At 38.7% G+C, this 19,662-nt stretch overlaps 2 protein-coding genes across 2 annotated transcripts; both read right to left on the bottom strand.

The window, feature by feature from the left end:
* Positions 1-3,575: 3,575 nt before the first annotated feature.
* On the bottom strand, positions 3,576-4,466 carry LOC129247582 (AT-rich interactive domain-containing protein 1B-like). The gene has a single exon (XM_054886763.1). The coding sequence runs from the start codon at positions 4,464-4,466 to the stop codon at positions 3,576-3,578; it is 891 nt and encodes a 296-aa protein (XP_054742738.1).
* A 3-nt stretch (positions 4,467-4,469) lies between these two features.
* Positions 4,470-7,182, bottom strand: LOC129248504 (transcription factor Sox-2-like). Its single transcript, XM_054888074.1, has one exon. The coding sequence runs from the start codon at positions 6,144-6,146 to the stop codon at positions 4,470-4,472; it is 1,677 nt and encodes a 558-aa protein (XP_054744049.1). The 5' UTR covers positions 6,147-7,182.
* Between the last annotated feature and the right edge of the window lie 12,480 nt (positions 7,183-19,662).

Here is a 19,662-nt window from a genome sequence, read left to right as displayed (position 1 = left end):
TTGTAAATAAATTTTTTTGAATAAAATTTTTTTTGAATAATTTTTTTTTTTAAATATTGTATAACTTTTAAAAAATTTTTTTTTAATATTCATCAAATTAAACCATTATTTTTTTATCCTTTTTTTCGAATAATTTTTTTTAAATTAAAATTTCGATTTTTTCATTTCATAAAAAAAGACTCAAAATGTTTGCCACAAAAATGTATAAAGTAAAAGTTAAAAATATTGCATGAACTAAAGGAATTGCGCCAAATTATTTTAGATTTCGCAATGGGCGTAGTTTATATGAAAATCATGTGAAAAGGTTGCTATAAATATTGCGTACGCTAGAAATTATTGATGAAAAGTCTATCAAATTTTATTAAAATTGTTATTTTTTATTTGAATTGTGAGGAGATATTTTATTATTTAGTAAACGAGTTATTGAAAAACAAAATTGGATGATTAATTTTGCGCCGCCTTGTATAATTGTGCTTTGTCGGGTGTTTGGTCGAGCTGCACCTCCAAATTTGGAAGTTTTTTCCCTAAATGGAGGGAGCTTTATGCCACCTACGAACGACCGCTAAAAACTTCTCAAAATGAGAAAGAAATATACCCGGAGGTTTTTAATAGATGTTGGCGTTGAAAGTTTTTGATGGTTAATTTCTGCAGTATTTTTTTTTTATTCTTCAAGATGTTTAAAACTGTGTACAAAAATTCAAAAAACAAAAAAAACCAATTATATTTTCATGATGTTATTACAATTAAGAAAAGTACTGGTACCAGGAAGTCGTGGTACAGAAGACGATTTTGTAATTTTTATCGAGTTTTGCGTGCCGAATCACATTTTTTCATTGTCCGTGAAATAAATTTAAAAAAATAAATAAATTTTTAAACATTTTATTTTTTGCAAATTACAAAAAATTGTCAAAACAAAACCTATTTAAAGCAATTGTTGAAAATTTTGCAACATTAAATTTTCACAAAACGCCTAAGTTTTGAAAATTGAAATTTGCAAATATTTTCAAATTTTTGTTCAGAATGATAAAATATTATTTGAAAATGATAAAATATTATTTGGAAATGGTATGAAATATGATTGCACAGTTCTTTATATAGCTTTTAAGCCGAAAAAGAGTGTTTTTTTAAGAAAAAAATTTTTTTAGAAAAATTATTGATGCCTTAAACCAGCTTTAAATCCTTTAAACAGCTTGAAACGCTTGCAACAAATTTTGGAAATTAAAAACAAAAATGCCCTTTCGCCTGGACATTTTTAGCAAATGTACTAACTTTTAAGAAATTTTTGTTTTTAAGAAATTTATTTTTTTAATTTTTTAAGAAATTTTTTTTTATATAATTTTTTAAGAAAAAAAAGATTTTACTAAACATCAAAAAACATTTAAAAGCATTTTAGAAAAGAAAATTAAGAAACTTTGCGCTTCTAGTCAAGTCTAGAATTTAATATTACATTTTTTGTAATTGTCTGGTGATATTTTTAATAAAAAAAATTAAAATAATTATTAAAATCTTTTTTTTTATTAAATTATTGCAAACTATAATAAAATGTGTGTATAAAAATCATAAAAATATCTGCCGTTCGGAGTCGGCTTGAAACTGTAGGTCCGTCCATTTGTGGAACAACATCAAGACGCACGCCACAAATAGGAGAAGGAGTACCCAAAGAGGGGGTACGCGCCAATTATATAATATATATATTTATATATATAAATGTTGTAATAAGAAAAAAGAGCCTATTTGTGCCACTCAATAACTGCTGCAATACCGCAACCGCGCCACTCTTTTGCAACTCCGTTGCAGTCACTCCGCTGATACCTCACCTAAATATTGCGGATTTTTGCTCTGTTTGCATTTGCTCGGGCATTCAATTCTGCCAAATATTTGAGTGAGACCCGAACAAGTCCTGAATTTTTACAGAAAGTGTTTAGCACAAATTCTTATTCGTTGAAAAATGTACCGTTAGTTGGAATCAGCTCTAAGGATTTGTACTTCGGCAATGCCTTCAGTGTCTGTCTTAAAATTTTCTCTTATAAATATTTTTTCTTTCCAATTTAAGGAATTTCTTATTCGTTGAAAATTTTACCGTTAGTTGGAATCAGCTCTAAGGATTTTTATTACGGCCGTAACTTTAGCGTCTCTTTATTAGAACATTTTTCAATTATTTAGGGTTTTTTTTCCAATGGTTATTCCATTTATTTAATTCTTCATTGAAACAAAAAGTAGGAAGTGTTTTTTCATTGAAAAAATAAATAAATTCTATGATTTCAAAATGTATAGTTCGAATTTCATAATTTAAATCGTGACTTGGATGAAAAATTAAAAAAAAAACTTTACTGATTTTAGTAACGAATTGCCTTTTTTGTTGTTTTTCTTCAATGGAATAATAATTGAAACAATAAGTAGGAAGTATTTTTTTATTGAAGAAAAAAAATTTTAGGATTTCAAAAAAGAGAAAAAAAATATATAGTTTGAGTTTCATATTACCAAATAGTCACTTAAAAGCGGCAATGGAAAATTAAAAAAGAACAAGAAAATATTTACTGATTTTAGTACTAAATTAAAGATTTTTTTTTCCTAAAATTTAGAAAGAAACTTTTTTCCTTAAATTTTAAGCGAAATTCGTTGTGTTTTATAACAAAATTTTATTGATGCTTTAAACCAGCTTGAAATCCTTTAAACAGCTTTTAAACCTCTTGAAACAAATTTTTGAATTTAGAGAAAGATAAAAAAAAACAACTTTTTAGTGCTGCATCTGCAATGCCATTTTACTGGAATTTTTTTTTTTTTTGAAAATCGAGAAAGAAAATGCGTTGCCTTGAATTGTAAATGAAATTTGTACTACATAGCAAAATTTTATGGATACCTTCAACCAGCTAAGCCCTCATAAAGCAAATTTTCGAAATTAAAACCAAAACTCCTTCAGCGCTGCATTGGAATGCCATTTCGCTTTTCAGCAAACTTACTAACTGTAGTTTAAAAAAATCTATTAAAACAAAAAAATTTTACGCTTTGCAAAAAACAAAAAATATTTGCCACCAACCTAAACTTTCGCTACTCGTTAGCCTTCTTCCTCCAAATATTTGTTTGCTTTTCGCAAATAACTAAAAACAACAAATCAACTTAGCATAAATATTTTTTAATTATATCTTCATCGGCATTCTCACCTAAACGCTGTTTTCTAAAGTTACAAATTCGAAATGAAATTTAGTGGTGCGAAATTTGTGGAATGTTTGCTTCTTGCGGAATGTCTCACCCTGCCCGCAACGTTGGTAAACTTCGCTACTTTGCTGCGTTGCTTAAAGTGTACTAAAGAAAACGCGCGACGGGCGCAGGGGGTACAGTGGTTTAATTAATAGATTAAATTTTTACAGTTTTTTTATTTTTTATTTTTTAGATATTTCACTCCTTCATTACACGCACTTCTTTCATTAACTTATTCGAAATTGTTTTTTCTTCTATTTTTGCATAAAATTAATTATATTATTTTCAAATTAATTTATTTTTCATAACCTAATGTTAATTTTTATATTTTTTTTTTATATTTTTTTACTTAACCTTTTTTATTATATGTTTGTAATTTACAACGTGGATATATCCAAGAGTCCTACGGATGCATCGTGCGGATGGAGGTGCTGATGCGATATGGAGTGGTGGTGATGATGTGGCGCCAAATGGTGATGGTGCTGATGATGGTGGTGCAGCAGCGCTAGAGGACCACCAACGCCTATACCATCGCTAACACGACCGCTGCTGCTCGCGTCCGCCAGGCCGCCGTTGTGACTAACGCCGCCAACACCGCCGCCGCCGCCTCCTAGTCGACTCATAATGGCCGAGGACACGACCGTTGTAGCGGTGGCTGTGAGCGCGGAAGCGCAGCTGGCCGACTGCAGATAGCCGCCATTCGCGTGATGTTGCAGCGCGGGCGAGTGCGAGGGCAGCGGCAACGAGTGCGCTGAAGAGCGGCTGCCCCCGGAGGAGCCGGAAGCCGTGGGGCTTGGCCGCCCATTCAGGCCATTCACGTAGCTGTGCAGCATGTTGACACCGCCGCCGCCGCCGCCATTCTCGAGCGTCTGCCCGTGTAGACCACCGGCACCGTTATGTAAATTCCCGCCGCCATTCTCCGTTTGTTGCGCATGCAACTGGTGCGTCAGCGACAAATTCGAGGCGCTGGCTGGCGGCGGTGCCTCCAGTTCTAATTGCTGCTGCAGCTGTTGTTGTTGCTGCTGCTGATGGTGGTGATGCGCGAGTTGCAAGTGCGATAGGTGATGCGAATGATGCATCAGCGTTGAGGGCGGGGTGGGCGATGTGGATGTAGATGCTGGTGGCACCGTCAAACCATTCTCCACCGCTGCAGACATATCCCTGACGGACGAATCGGCGGCGACTGTGGCTATGGCATTGGCAGCGGAGGCATTAGTGGATGCGGCTGTGGCGATTGCGAGCGCTGACTGACCATAGGCACTGGCCATTTCTCACATGTGAGCAAGTGGCGCCATCGCGCGCATCGATTGCTGATGTTGCGGGTGCTGTTGTTGCAAATCGGGCGAGCTATTCTGATAGTGCATCAGATTGCGTTGATGTTCCGCGGCGGCGGCGGCCGCGGCTGCTGATGCCTGCATTCCATCCGGCAAGTGGTACATATTCATGAGGTGATTCAAATCCTGTGTCTGTTGCGTCGCGCCATATTCACGCTTCATTATGTGATTGTTGTTATTGTTGGCAATAACTACAGAAGCTGAGTTCTGCTGCGCTTGGCTATGCAGTGGGCTAGGCGAGACGGGTTCCGATTTGATGCTTGAATCGCTAGGGCTGTGGCTTTGGCAGGAAACTTGCGAACCGGGCTGGCCGCCAGTAAGACCGTACGGCGAGCCAGGCTGTTGCTGGACATTACTGTAGGGTGAGCTGGGCTGCTGAATGCTGGCATACGGTGAGGTCTGACCGCCCGATACTGTGCCATACATACTATAGCCGCCACTCGCCGCCGGATTCATGTAATTCAGAGTACCAGCCGCTGCGGCCGCCTGATGCATTTGGGACATGTCGTAGCGATGGTAGTTACCCATGTAGGCATTATGCGGATTTTGATACGCAGCGCCAGAGGGGTCATGCATCATATACCCATTGGGCATGTAACCATTTGGCGCGCTCATCTGATACATATCACGATTGACTGCGGCTGCCTGTTGTGCGGCGGAAATCGATGAGGCGCTCGAATTGCGTGCGGCGGTGGGCGCATTCGACTCTGTGGGCTGTAGCAGTGAGCCAACGCCAAGTGGATACTTCTCCTTTGACTTGGTTAGAGTCTTTGTTTTGCGTCTTGGACGATACTTGTAGTCGGGATGCTCTTTCATGTGCACTGCGCGCAGCCTTTTCGCTTCGTCAATGAATGGCCGCTTCTCCGCCTCGGATAGGTCTTTCCATTGCGTGCCCAAGCGTTTCGAAATTTCCGAGTTGTGCATTTTTGGATTATCTGAAGCCATTTTGCGGCGCTGACCGCGCGACCATACCATAAAGGCGTTCATTGGACGCTTCACGCGCTCCGCGTTCTGTTGGTTTTTATTAGTGGTCGATGTGTTGTTGTTATTGACATTGTGGCTACCGCCGCCAATCGTTGAACCGCCGGCGCCTTGACTACCGCCAATGGACGCTACGCCGCCACCACCACCACCGCCACCCATGCCGGGATGATGATGTCCGTGCTGATGCGTTTGCTGGCCGCCCGGCGAGGTCATGTGATGGCTGCCAATGCTCGATTGTGTCGGGCTTAGATCGCTCGAGCTATGTAACGGTGAGCCGTGCTGTTGTTGTTGCTGGTGTTGCTGTTGCTGCTGCAGACTCGTTGCATTGCCGTTCAAGGCGTTCACCATGCTCGACTGTAGCGAGCTGAGCGGATTGCTGGATACACCGCCACCATTGCCGATAAGCCCACTTTGTTGGCCGCCGCCGCCGCTGCTGGCTAAATGTGAGGCCATATGATGGTGATGCTGAGACAGATGTGATTGCGTCAAGTGAGACTGGCCGAGATTCATCAAGGGGCCAAGTGCGCTATACGGCGAAGTTGCATGGCCGTGCAGAGCGGCGGAAGTGTGATGCGGCGGCATAGTCGCGTGCAGTATTCCCCCCTTCATATCTGACTCCATGGTCAACATGTTTGTGCGGTGGCTATTAATCAATGGTATTTTCAAAAGTGTTTCTTCTCGAGATCTGCGATTATTATTTTTTTTATTTTATTTGCCCTCCAACTGCTTTCAAGCGCTTTATACGTGCACTTTTGTGGCACACTGTAGCAAGGCGTTACTGTTTTATTTGCACTTAATTGAAACCATTTTTTGTGTATTTTGAGGTGTTTATTTATTTATTGATTTTTTCTTGTTTTTGCTTCTTTTTAGAGTTTGCACTTAGGCAGCGGCGCAAGAGTGGCTGTTTACGTGCGACAAATGACAGTTACAGTGGCTCTTTTTTTGCCAAACTCGTATGCGGGATCAAGTATTTGTGGCTATTTTATGCACTTTGATTACATACTTGAAAATTAAAAAAAAAATTAGCTCTACTTTTTGCGATGTAGTAGCTTTTTATATATTTTTTCACTGCCTTACTTTTTTATAACGTTTTTGAATTATTTTATTCTTTTTTTTTTGTGTTTGTTTATTTTATTTCATAATCACTTGAATTTTTTTCAACAGTTAGCAGGCAGAACTTGTGTCTACTTCTTCATTCACTCACCGTCTACCAAACGTGCCGAGACTCGTCGTTGAGTGCCGTAATGCGAATGCGTTTTGTTAAATACTGTTTTTTTTCACAAATTAGCAAACAAAAATTGTCAATTATTACACAATTCTAAGAAAGCTTTGAGTGCGGTTGAATTTCTGTTTTCTACCAGCCTTTTTGCACTTTCACAATTTTTGTTAACTTTTATAAATTTTTTTTTAAGTTCACTTTCAATTTCCGTGGTTACGCGCTGCACACGAAATTCGTTTTATTTCTAACATCAACCATTCGATTGATTTCGCTAATGAAGAAAGCACGTTGCTTTTTCATAGATTTTTTTTCGTAACAGCAAAATTGTTTTTATTTTGTAAATATTGTTTCTTATGCTGAGTTGTCTGTTCAATTCTTCACTTCAACTTGATAAATATTTTCAACAATTTCCGCGGAGCATTAACGCGCGAATACCTCCACACAGCACTGAATTGAGCACCTTTCTGTTTTAGATCGACGAGCATGAAACCTGTTCGAGGTGTGCTGGCTGCTGTATGCGAGCGCACGACTTCACGAAGTCGCTACTAACGAACCACGAACACTCTCAGCCGAGACTCTCGGCTCTACTTGTACACAGTGGCCGTGTGTGTGTCGCGCTGGTTGTTGGTGGTGCTTGTGTAGTAGCAGTAGCAGTGTTACACGAGTGTCTATATGTATGCGGCTAAACGTAACATGAACCACCCTTTGCCGGTGCTAGCTAGCTCGCTCACACGCGCGCATTCACGTATACGCGACGAAGCAAAGAGCAAGTACACTCATACGCGCGCCTCACTAGCTCAAAGAGCGCATGGGCAGTAGAAGGAGATGGTAGCACGGGAGTTGCGAATATACGCGGTGGTGTTGGTAGCTCGCTCGTTTGTGTGTGCATGTACGCACACTCGTTATGAAACACACACACACACACACACACACTTGTAAGGTGTGGTTGTATTTGGTGTGCACTACTATGCGAAGCAAAGCAAATAAATCAAATTTCTGTGACAGTCAACGGAGACGACGGTGCGTTGTGCACGTTACCAAATACACGGTGGGTTGGATTATGCGCATCATATGCGGCAACATAGCTCGCACCCAAGCAGCCAGCCAATCGCTGTGCAAGCGCGCCATGCTGGGGAAGGTTTACAGAGGTTGGACACTAGTGTTGTACTGCGCTCGCCTGACTATGCTTAGCCAGGAGCAGGTCGTAGCGCGCTTAGCGTTGACTCTTTCTAACGGCTATGCTCTACCTTTCTACAATGATTGCCTGTGGCATGCTTTTGCTGAACGGTCGGACAGACGTGTGCAACCAACGTTGTTGCGCCAGACTGGACGTCGTCTTTTAATGTCTTTTCGGCCGTTCGCCGTCGCCGCTATCATTGACATCGTGCTTGGTGGTGTACACAAATGTGCCGGCTTCGCAATCGATTGTACGCCGCTACTCGTAGTATACGTACGTAGTTGCAGTACGCAGCAGATGAGCAGCGTTCAGTTAACGTTGGCAGCACTAGTGTGGCTTGCCGCAGCGTTTCGTGCTATAAAAATCAACGCGTATTGGTTGCTGCTTTGTGTCACGAATTATAGCAAACACTGTTGCCACATTTCTTGCATGCGTGGCTTATCAAACGGGTGCGTCAGTGTGTGTGCGCTCATCATTGCCGAGACTGCAGAAAACGTTGACGCTTCCTACCTTTGCTTGGTATTGCGCAGCGGTAAGCTGAAAAAAATTATGCTACATATTGAAGAGATTTAATGTAGCGGTATGCGCTGTGGCATAATACTTGAGGTACGGGTGGAAAATGGCTGGGCGTTCACAGCGTTTCCTGAGGGAAAATACTGAAAAGTTGATAGCACAACATTTTTACTAAACTACAAGTTAATGCACCAAATTCCCAGATTAAAGCCCGTGCGAACCGAACGCAATTATATATAAGTATATGTATGCATATTTACATATACATATGTATGTATGTATGTGCACAAAAATTAAAAACGGCGCACGAAGTCTTGAGCTATTTTAATTTCTTTCAAAATTCGCCTGCGACGCCTTACACGCTGATAAAACTGTCGCTTCAAAAATATCGTCGCTACCATTTGCGGAAAACTTAAAATTCATATTTTAAAGTCTATCCGCATCCGCGTCGTCGTTGTTGACCTTACAGTGACCTTCCTGCTGCCTTGCAATCTGCATAACATACGAATGTGAATGAGCATACAAATTTCCACAACAAAAATCAGCTGAAATATCAAACTGTGTCGTCGTCTTGCTGGCATTTGCGGTTCAACCACTGTTCACCGTCACAGCTCCCGCGCCGCCCACAAACAACAGACGTGAGTTGCGCGGCGCTGCTACTAGATTGGCTTTTATTGTTTTCCATGCCGACTGACTGTTGCATGCAACATCACGAATATAGCTGACGTATACACATATATTTGTTTGTTGGTGGAATTGTGTACTTGATGCAACAATTACGCGCACAAAGCCAACAACAAAAACAACAACTAAAATACCAAAAGTAAGGCGCACAACAAGAGGAGCAGCGCACAATGCGTATGCATATCATTCAACGCAGCACGACCAGACGCACTGGCAGACACTGCGTTATTGTTGTTGTGTGTGTGTGTTGAGGGGGCGGAGTATCCTATATGCATGTATGCATGTGAGTAAATGGAGATTTGTAACTACATACATGCACACATACACATATGGCAACGCACTTGCATGCGTGGCTTTGTGTGTGTGTATATGAGAGCAAGAGCATGGCAGCTACGCAGCGACGGCGACAGCGCAGCCACCGCATGGCAGACGAAAAACGTCATTGAAATTTTCGATAACAAGACAACAATGCACACATAGTCGCTCTCCTGTGCTTTCATGCTCACATATGTATATGTATATGTATGATGTGGTGTGTATGTTTACTCATACATATATTTAAATATGCAAAATCGTAATGCATACACACACAATTGTATGCAAATTTGGCACAAAAGTCGTTGGAAGTAGGCGAAAAATATATGGGAAGTTTGCAGCTACAGATAACTACGTGTTTTACATGAAATTCCGATAGTTGATTTAAATACACGAAAATATTTCTTAAAGTGCAAATGTGGTGAATTTACGTATGCAGTTGTTTAAGGATATGCGCGTATGTTTCGTGCTTTTTCTTAGTGGATATTGCGAACTAGGATGGTATTTTAACCGCATAAGGGGCTCGGCACTCGAAGTGTAACCAATTAGAAAGGCGATAAATTTAGTTTGGAAAATTACTTTTATTCGATTCAAAGTAAACAATTTGTGAAAATAATACAATATTAAGAATCAATTTACTTTTGCTAGACTATGGCACTTTTTGCCTTGAGACGGTCCAGAAACGAATCGCAAGCTGCCCGAATGTGACTTGCAGGTATTTTGACTCATTTGCGGACAATGGCTTTTTTCAGCACCTCGCGACTATATAGAAGGTGCAGCGCGCAACGCAACTCATAACTCACAAATTGGCAGCTATCGCCTTGAAATAGTCAAGGAATTTAAATGCCTTGGAGTTGTGCTGAGCGCACAGAAATATGAATCTAATGCCACACAAGACAGGGTACCAGCTAAAAACAAGTCTTACAACGCGCATACAAAACTGACGAAATCGAGATTACTTTCTAGAAACCAGAAACTACGAATGTACAAAACTGTCATAAGAACTACACCCACACACGGCTGCGAAGTCTGGGAACTGAAATCCAATGAAACTGATCAGTTAAATTGTTTTGAAAGAAAGATTCTAAGAAAAATATATGGGCCTGCACAACTTGCAAACGGTACTTATCGCACTCGGTACAACGAAGAGTTAAGCACACTTACACTCCTGAAATGCAATCAGGTACATCAAAGCCCAAAGGATTCGTTGGTACGCCCACATTCTACGTATGAGCACCGATAGAGCTCTAAAAAAGATCTTCAAAACAAATCCACAAGGCGACAGAAGCAGCTGCCGGCCGTGAAAACGATGGAGAGATGGCAATGAAGACGACTTTAGAGTTATGGGCAGTTTATCTGATATCAAACCGAATGACGTGGAGGCGAATTGTAACGGGAGCAATGATTCACTCCGAACTGTGTGATGCTATGATGATGATGTAACATTTTTTAATCGTGATTTTAACTGGAAGCTGTGAAAAAATATTGCGAATTTTTGTTTTCTTAGTAAAAATGTACAAGATAAAACATGAAAGCACAGGCAGCCAACATAAATCTAAATTTATCTAAATCTATAATGGTGCACTCGCCGTTAATTCAGTGTTTTTGAACCTTTTTCCATTTTTATATAATAAGGGCAGGTAACAGCTGCACTAATTATATAATTTGTAAAAACCAAGTACATATTTCTTTGGGTGTTTCCAGTATCGCTAGCCTGTATTTTCAAGAGTTGTTGACTTTGTTGTTTTCGCATTATCACTCGCCTACCTGCTAAAATTTGTACACCTGAAAAATTTCGCTCGGTCGATTCCAAGTTATTTACTAATACTAATTTAGGTGCCACCTACGAGTATCGTGATTTTAAATCGTTGAATGTTAATTCCCTGTATTCAGACATGGGTTCTATAAATTGGAATGAATGTTGGTTTCTTAGTACTGTTGATAATAAACTTGACTTCCTCAACCATAACCCATCCTCGAAATTTAACATGCATGTTCCGCTTCGTTCTGTAAATGTTTTAAATAGTTCATGTCCTCGAAAGTTCGAGCTGCCATTAGAAAGCGCAACAAGTGTTATGCTAAGTGGAAAAAAAACTTGACGGATACTTCTTGGCGTCGGTACAAGGTAGTCCGAAATGAAACCACTGCAATAATACGACAAGCGAAACGTTGGTACAGTTACTCAAAACTTGATCCGTCACTTCCAACAAGAGAACTGTGGCGCAACCTGAAAAAATTTAAAATCCATGGCAAGGAAAGTTCCGAATGTGAGATTGACCTTGATGAACTTAATGACTACTTCATTAGTGTTGGTAAGAAAACAAATTGTGCTCCTATTTTAAAAGAGTCCTCTCTCTGTGTTACTCTTAAAGAACAGTTTCAATTTTTGACAGTTAGTGAGGTTGATGTCCTGAAAGCTTTATCCAAAATAAAGTCTAATGCTGTAGGCGATGATGGCATCTCGCTAAAATTCGTCCGTATAGTCATACAACATATAATAGGACCCCTTACCCATATAATAAACCATTGCTTGACTAGTTCATGTTTCCCAGCAGCATGGAAAAAGGCCATAGTTTTCCCAGTCGCAAAAAAGACAAATGCTATTTATGCTGGTGACTATAGACCTATAAGCATACTGCCCGCATTTTCCAAAGTTTGCGAAAACTTGATGGCCATGCAAATTTCATCATTTGTACAGAACAATCGTCTACTCTCTCCACTACAATCTGGCTTTAAACAAAGTCACAGTTGCTCGACTGCAATGGTTAAAATAATGGACGACATTAGAATTAGTTTTGACAACGGAGACTTGACTCTACTTTGTTTACTTGACTTTTCTAAAGCATTTGACTCAGTGAATCACAAATTATTATGTTTGAAGCTTAAACACTATTTCGGCTTAAAAGACAGTGCGGTGAAGCTCATGGCCAGCTACCTTAGTGACAGAACGCAGAAGGTCAAGACCGGTAAACTAACATCTCAGTCTAGATACGTACAAACTGGTGTTCCGCAAGGGTCTATTCTTGGTCCACTTTTATTCAGTCTTTTTGTCAATGATGTTTTTACCGTTTGTCAGCACGTGAATGTCCATGCGTATGCTGATGATATACAATTGTACTTGTCCAGTCGTATTGGTCTCGTTGAAGATTTATGTTTCAAAATAAACAGTGATTTGTCTGCTATTTCTGTATGGGCTAATGATAACTCTTTATGTCTGAACGCGTCAAAGTCATATGTCTTACCTATATGTAATAGTGTTGTGCATGTTGACAATATCCCTAAATTGTGGATAGGTACAAGTTCCCTTACCTTTATGGATAAGGTAAAAAATTTGGGGTTTATTCTTAACACAAAAATTACCTGTGCTGACCATATAAATAGGGTAGTGGGGAATATTTACGCTACATTGCGAAAGCTGAGTGTCTCCGCAACATTCACGCCAGAGAAAACGAGGCGCAAATTAGTTCTCCAGCTAATTATGCCTCTCATCACCTACTCTGAGGTGGTATACAGCAAACTCGACTCCACATCTTGCCATAAACTTAATGTGGCATTTAATAACGCCACGCGGTATGTATATGGGATTGGCAGATATGACCATATCTCAGCCTTCAGATCAAAGCTATTAGGCTGTTGCCTTAATAGTTATTTAGCTGCTAGGAATTGCATATTTTTGTGCAAACTTATATTATTCAGGTCTCCTCCCTACCTGACAGAGAAGTTGATACCAGTAAGGTCTCGCAGACACAACAAATTCATCGTTCCAAAATTTAATTACCTACCATCATCTAGACTATTTTTCATTAACGCTGTTAAAGTATGGAACTCATTACCCGACACTGTGAAGGCTGGACTTAACAGATCTAACTTCAGGGCACAACTCTATAATTATTTTAAAAGTGTTTGATTGCATTAAAGTAGCGCATTACATTTCTCTTTACATTCCTTAATTACTCGTACTACTTTTGTTTTTTCTTTTTCTTTTCTAAATCCTTCTTTTCTTCTCCTACTGCTTCTTTTTTTTTTTTTTGTTTTTCTTCTTATTATTATAGTTAAGTTAAATATATCGAATTGAATTGTAAATGAACTGGCGTAAAATTTAGATTAAGAAACTTGTATGTTAAAAACATTCCAGTTTTTTTTTTATAATATTGTTGAAGTACAATTAAAAGACCTTAGTCTTACTATGTACTATTTGTATAAAAAAAATAAAATAAAATAAAATATGTACACCAATTAACTACTTCTCTGGGCTTTTAGCAGTAATGGAACATCTTTATCTTTTATCTTCGTCTTCGGCCTCGCTTCTACTCTGTCTGCAGCATAAAATTCACAAATGCAGCTAAGTAAAATCAAATGAAATGCCCCTGGCTTTCCAATTCCTGATGTCAAAAGCGCTGCAGTTAGAATATTGAGCTATTTGAAACTCCGCCGTACTTCAAGCGCTTCAAGCAAAGCTGCCGTTTGACCTCATTTCGTATATTATCCATCACTCAAAACATTGTTTTTTACTTAGTAGAAAAGCTGTTCAAACACAAAATTGGATGATTAATTTTGCGCCACCTGTAATTATCAATTTGACGCAACAGGAAGAGATTAAATCGATGTAACGATATTTTTTTTCCTTGTTTACTCCTCTCGGGAGCATAGGGCTTTGACAAAACGTGCAAATTTATAAAAGCACCAGATATGGACAAATTTCGACTAATTCTTTATTAGTTTTTAATTTTAATTATTTTTTTATAAAAATATAATTCATTCCATAACCCAAGTCTCACAATTTGAATAGGATTTATAAAAATTCTGAGAATTTTAATCAGAACTTTTCCACATAAAAACAAAAATTTTGTGATCAAAAATGTACAAGAATTTCTAGTCATTATTGAAGCTCAGATACACCCTTTCCTTGCATCAAGTCATAATATGCGGTGATTTAATGTAGACATTACGCTTCGAAAAAGGTTCCGTGACAGTTTTGTGCTTGGTAAAACCAGTCGCGTGTTAAAAAGCTCCAAAATCAAGGAAAACAGAAAATTTGATACATTCTTCAGTACCATTGCAATCAAAGTGAAAATTCGGAGTTTGCTTAAATATCTTTATTTTTCACTGAGATATCGCATTTTGAAGTTTCCATGTTTGTGAATTTTTCGATATTCGAAAATCCATTGAGATAACATGAGACGTGATACGGTCGATTACATAGTCGCACAAAAAAAATAAATAAAAAAAACTTCAAAATGCGATATCTCAGTGAAAAATTAAGATATTTTAGCAAACTCAACGGCATTTAAAAGAAGAAAACTTATACTTTAAAATACTATATTACCTTTTTTATGAAGAGCAAAATCTGCGTAGCTACATAACCTCAAAAATGGGCAAAAACAGCCTTTTTGCACTTTTATGTTAGGATATCTCAAAATCCTGACGTGATAGAGCAATTTAACCCCCGGATTCGGATTCTACGCAAAAAATTACTTCGGAAATGACACTACACTTTTATAGAACATTCCGAACCCATTTTTTTGCAGACCTGTGTTATCGATTCGTCGCCGTTCGCAGCAATTGGGCCTCTGTTACTCAACAACGTGGAAAATTTTGCGAAAGGATGTAGGTGTGAAGCCTTTCAAAATACAGCTGGTGCAAGAATTGAAGCCGAACGACCTACCGCAACGCAGAATTTTTGGTGAATGGGCTCTTGGAAAGTTGGCCGAAGATCCACTTTTTTATCGAAAAATTGTGTTCAGCGACGAAGCTCACTTTTGGATCAATGGGTACGTAAATAAGCAGAATTGTTGATTTTGGAGTGAAGATCAGCCGGAAGAATTGCAAGAGCTACAAATGAATCCAGAAAAGGTCACAGTTTGGTGCGGTTCATTGGTGCGGAGGTATCATTGGACCGTACTTCCTCAAAGATCCTGCGAATCGTAACGTGGTGAGCGCTACCGTGAAATGATATCCAACTTTTTTTTGCCCAAAATGCAAGAGTGGTTTCAGCAAGACGGTGCCACATGCCACACAACACGCGTAACAATGGACTTGTTGAGAGGCGAGTTCGGTGAAGATTTTATTTCACGTTCGGAACCTGTCAATTGCCCACCCAGATCGTGCGATATTTCGCCTTTAGATTATTTTTTGTAGGGCTATGTTAAAGCTCATGTCTATTCAGACAAGCCTGCTTCAATTAACGCATTGGAAGACAACATTAAAGCATTTATATGTGAGATACCGGCCGAAACATTGGAAAGAGTATGCCTAAATTGCACTAAGCGGATGGACCATTTGAAGCGCAGTCGCGGTCAAAATTTGCATGAAATAATCCTCAAACAGTAAATTATATGGACTGTACTATCGGTTTAAATAAAAATTGCATGCATTTTTCTGAATTTTACGTGTGTTTTTTTGAAAAACTTTCCTATAGCTCTTAAAAAATCACCCTTTATTTGCTCATGCCCGGTGTCGCCCGTACAAATTTCAACATTAATTGTAAGGATGAGTTTTCGCATACGCTGACGTGATTTATTTGTAATTCATATTCCCAAAGCTCTTTTTCATCGTCCACCTCTTTGATGTCCATGGGTGTCCGTCAGTGTTTCCTTAAATTATCGAGAATTTAAATAAAATGAGTTCAGGTTTGCGTTGAAAACGCGTAACTATTTCAGCTTTCTTTTGCATGCGACCTGTAAGAAAACACGAGCAAATTTAGCGAATGACGTTGAAAGCAACAACACAAAATATGCTACTTGTATGGATTTAACCAGTTTGACTTGAAGGCACAAACTTTTTGCGACCTGAGTGTTGTAAATACAAAAAAAAAACGGATTATTATGAAACGTCCTTGGGGAATTGAAAGTACTTGAGAATTTCCAGCTAAACACCAGCTGGATTTACAAATAAGCCCAAGGCGCATCCACACAAGCCGAGAGAATGCGAATAGCTGATATATTCTGTTCCTTTTCCTTGCAATTTGTCAATTTTAATGTCTAATTGATCGGTTTTTTGTTGTTGTTTCGCTGTTTGTTTATATTCTGCTTGAAATTTTGACAATCCAACCACTAAATTGCACACACAAAATACCTGAAAAAAGCAAGTAAATATTGTTTTTGTACTACTGCTACCACCTTGTATAGGTTCGCCCAGAATAAATTTCGTCTACATTTCTTAGTGTTCTTTTACAGGTAGAACGCAAAAAAACTGCAGCTATTAATTAAAAAAAAATATGTACCGTTATTCCCATTAACCAATCCTGGGGTCGGCTAGATCTTACAACAACAAACACACATAATCACTTATTGCAATTTTGCTAAAAGTTGAGAGGTTGAAGAGAGCAACTCGCTCGCACTTGTGCCGGAAACAGTGTTCTCAACACTTTTTGATTGATTTTATTTTGCATTTCATTTATATATATAAGTGCCTCCACCATTTAATAATAGACGTATGGGAAAAAGAATTTTTACCATCTGATTAGCTAGGATGCATAATCTTCCCAGTACACAAAAAAGGTGACAAGAGAGTATGCGATAATTATCGTGGTATCTCACTGCTTAACACGGCCTACAAGCTCTTTACAAATGTTCTCTATGAACGAATCAACGAATATGCTGAAAGAATAATTGAAGACTACCAATGCGGATTTCGTAGAGGCAAGTCTACGATCGACAAATGTTTTGTTCTTAGCCAAATGTTTGAAAAACACTATGAATACGGGCTAGATGTTCACTGCCTGTTCATTGATTTCAAACAAGCCTTCGACAGTGTTAAAAGAGATAGGATCCAGCACATATTGCTTATTCCTGGAATACACTGCCTAATAAGGCTCGTTAGCGCAACGCTCACAAATACACAAGCAAAAGTGATCATTCAAGGGAAGCTCACAGAGTCGTTCCCTATTGAAACAGTTGTAAAACAAGGTGATGCCTTATCAACAGTCATATTCAATTTGATGCTGCACTTTGTCGTAAGGGAAGTCAACGAAGGTGGTACCTTGATGACTAAAACAACCCAAATATGTGCTTATGCAGATGACATCGCTATTCTCTCAAGAAATAGGAATGACTTAAAAAATTAACAAAATTGCGAACGATATTGGCTTTTTTGTAAACGAGGGCAAAACCAAATATCTGTTGAAATCGAGGCGGCCTGCACAGATGCCAAATTTCCATGTGGGAGCCTATACTTTTGAAGCAGTGCAGCATTTTAAGTACCTAGGAGTTATGTTCGCATGTAGTGGTGATTCAATTTTCGCCGTCAGGGATCGCATCAACGCCGCCAACAAAGCGTATTACGCTCACCTTAACTTGTTCAAGTCCCGACTTTTGTCTAAAGCTGCAAAGTTCACTATGTACAAGACTCTTATTCGACCAATCCTAACATATGGTTGTGAGGTATGGACTCTTAAGGTTGATGATTGTACTCAGATTGCTCGCATGGAAAGAAAAATTTTAAGAAAGATCTTTGGCCCAATACGAATGGATGATGGTACCTATAGAATCCGATGGAACTCTGAACTGAACGATCCAACTCAGAACGAGACAGCTTTGCGTTTTGTTAAAGCGCAGCACATAAGATGGCTAAGTCATGTGATCCGTATGCCTGCTGACTGTACCGTGAAGAAAGCCTTGACAGGAAAGCTAATGGGCGTGGAGGCCAAAGACAAACCGAAGAACCGTTGGATAAATGCAGTGGAACACGATCTTAAGAAGTTGGGAATACTTAACTACGAACAGCTCAAGATAGACCGCTTTGGAGGAGCATTTTGAGGGAAGCTTTGACGCACCCTGTGTTGTAACGCTATTAAAGAAGATTTCATTTATTTATTTAACAGAAAATCGCAAGATTTACATGAATATCAATTTATGTTGAGTAGGTTACGTTAGATTGGACTTGGTTGATGCTGCAGATTGCACATAGACCAGAAATCGGTCCACATCTACAAAAAGAGGATTTTTTTATGATATAAATAAGGTGAAAAGTGAGTTTATATTGAAGAAGTAAACTGTTAAATTTTCTTTTCTTTTTTACGTTTTTGATTAATTTACGTTCGACATTAGCAATTAAATTATGCTAAAGAAATAATTTTTAAGTTAACTAAAACCACCTTTTTATAATTTTTTACGTAGATGGGAATGGGTGCCCGTTTGTGTGAGGCTTATATATTAGAATCAACTACGCCCTGATTCAACTATTCGACATCCTACCAGGAAAGTTTAGAAGCAGAAGAGACGTAAAGTTGTAAGCCGTCTCTGAATAGCAGATATTTTTTATGAGGAGGTGTTGCCATTGCCTGCCGAGGAGTGACCGCTATTAGAAAAATCTTTAAATGTTGGCTTACCTACATATAAAATACAGCTCGTGCAAGAATACAGCTCATTGAAGAATTGAATGGCTGTAGTTTGTTTCGCATTTTTGCTCATTCGTCTCATTTTGATTTATCGGAGTAGCCAGAAAGTATTCAAAAATTGGACTGACCGAATGGACCACGTAGCTCGGCACATGCCGGATATTATATTTACAAAATAAAAACCATGGAACTATCTAACAGATTTTAATAAATGAAAAATCATTCCATTTCTTTTTGTTTTATCAGCTTAAATTCTCAAGCCCTTAAAAAACACCCGATAAGGTAATTCTCAAAACTGCTGGAAATACGATATTTGAAGGCGCATTTTTGAGAACGCATTTATTTTTGCATTCCCAAAAACAAAAAAATGCTGAATAATAATTTATTCTCTCACAAGCGGCCTAGAACGGTTTATGCTTCGATACATAGAATATTGAAATAATATAATAAAATTTCAAATTTTTGGCTTTTGGATTTTTCACCTTCTTTGTAAACAGAAAAAAAACATGTTAAGTACTACGTAAGAACAATACCGCAAGAAATATTAAAGTAGTGTAGCAACAACAGCAACGCCGCATCATGGAACAGTTCCAATAGAGTCTGCAAGTGGCATCAAAAGAGCAACGTTAAAGCAGAAAAACAAAAAAAAAAAATTGTGTACGAAAAAATTAAATTATTCACCTTATTATTACCCAAATTGCGATTGCTTCAAATCCTTCTATCGAAGCAGTCTGCAAGACTTCTCTGGAGTATGAGTTGGAATCATTTCAGCACCTTCCTCTCAGCTACCCTGCTCTCAGCGGGCAAAGATTCTGACATCTGGGCTCTCACTTTTTTGCTACACCTGCGGATATTACAGATTTAAATGTCACACAATTGATAAATTGCTTCAGTAGCTTGA

This window comes from Anastrepha obliqua, chromosome 5 (assembly GCF_027943255.1).
Source record: "Anastrepha obliqua isolate idAnaObli1 chromosome 5, idAnaObli1_1.0, whole genome shotgun sequence".
In the NCBI taxonomy this organism is placed as follows: domain Eukaryota; kingdom Metazoa; phylum Arthropoda; class Insecta; order Diptera; family Tephritidae; genus Anastrepha; species Anastrepha obliqua.
Note: the sequence above shows the minus strand (reverse complement) of the source record. Positions and strands in the feature narration are given on the sequence as shown.

Bases quoted from the DNA above. Each gene is read 5' to 3' on its own strand.
- LOC129247582 (XM_054886763.1), bottom strand. From the start codon at position 4,466: ATGGCCAGTGCCTATGGTCAGTCAGCGCTCGCAATCGCCACAGCCGCA.
- LOC129248504 (XM_054888074.1), bottom strand. From the start codon at position 6,146: ATGTTGACCATGGAGTCAGATATGAAGGGGGGAATACTGCACGCGACT.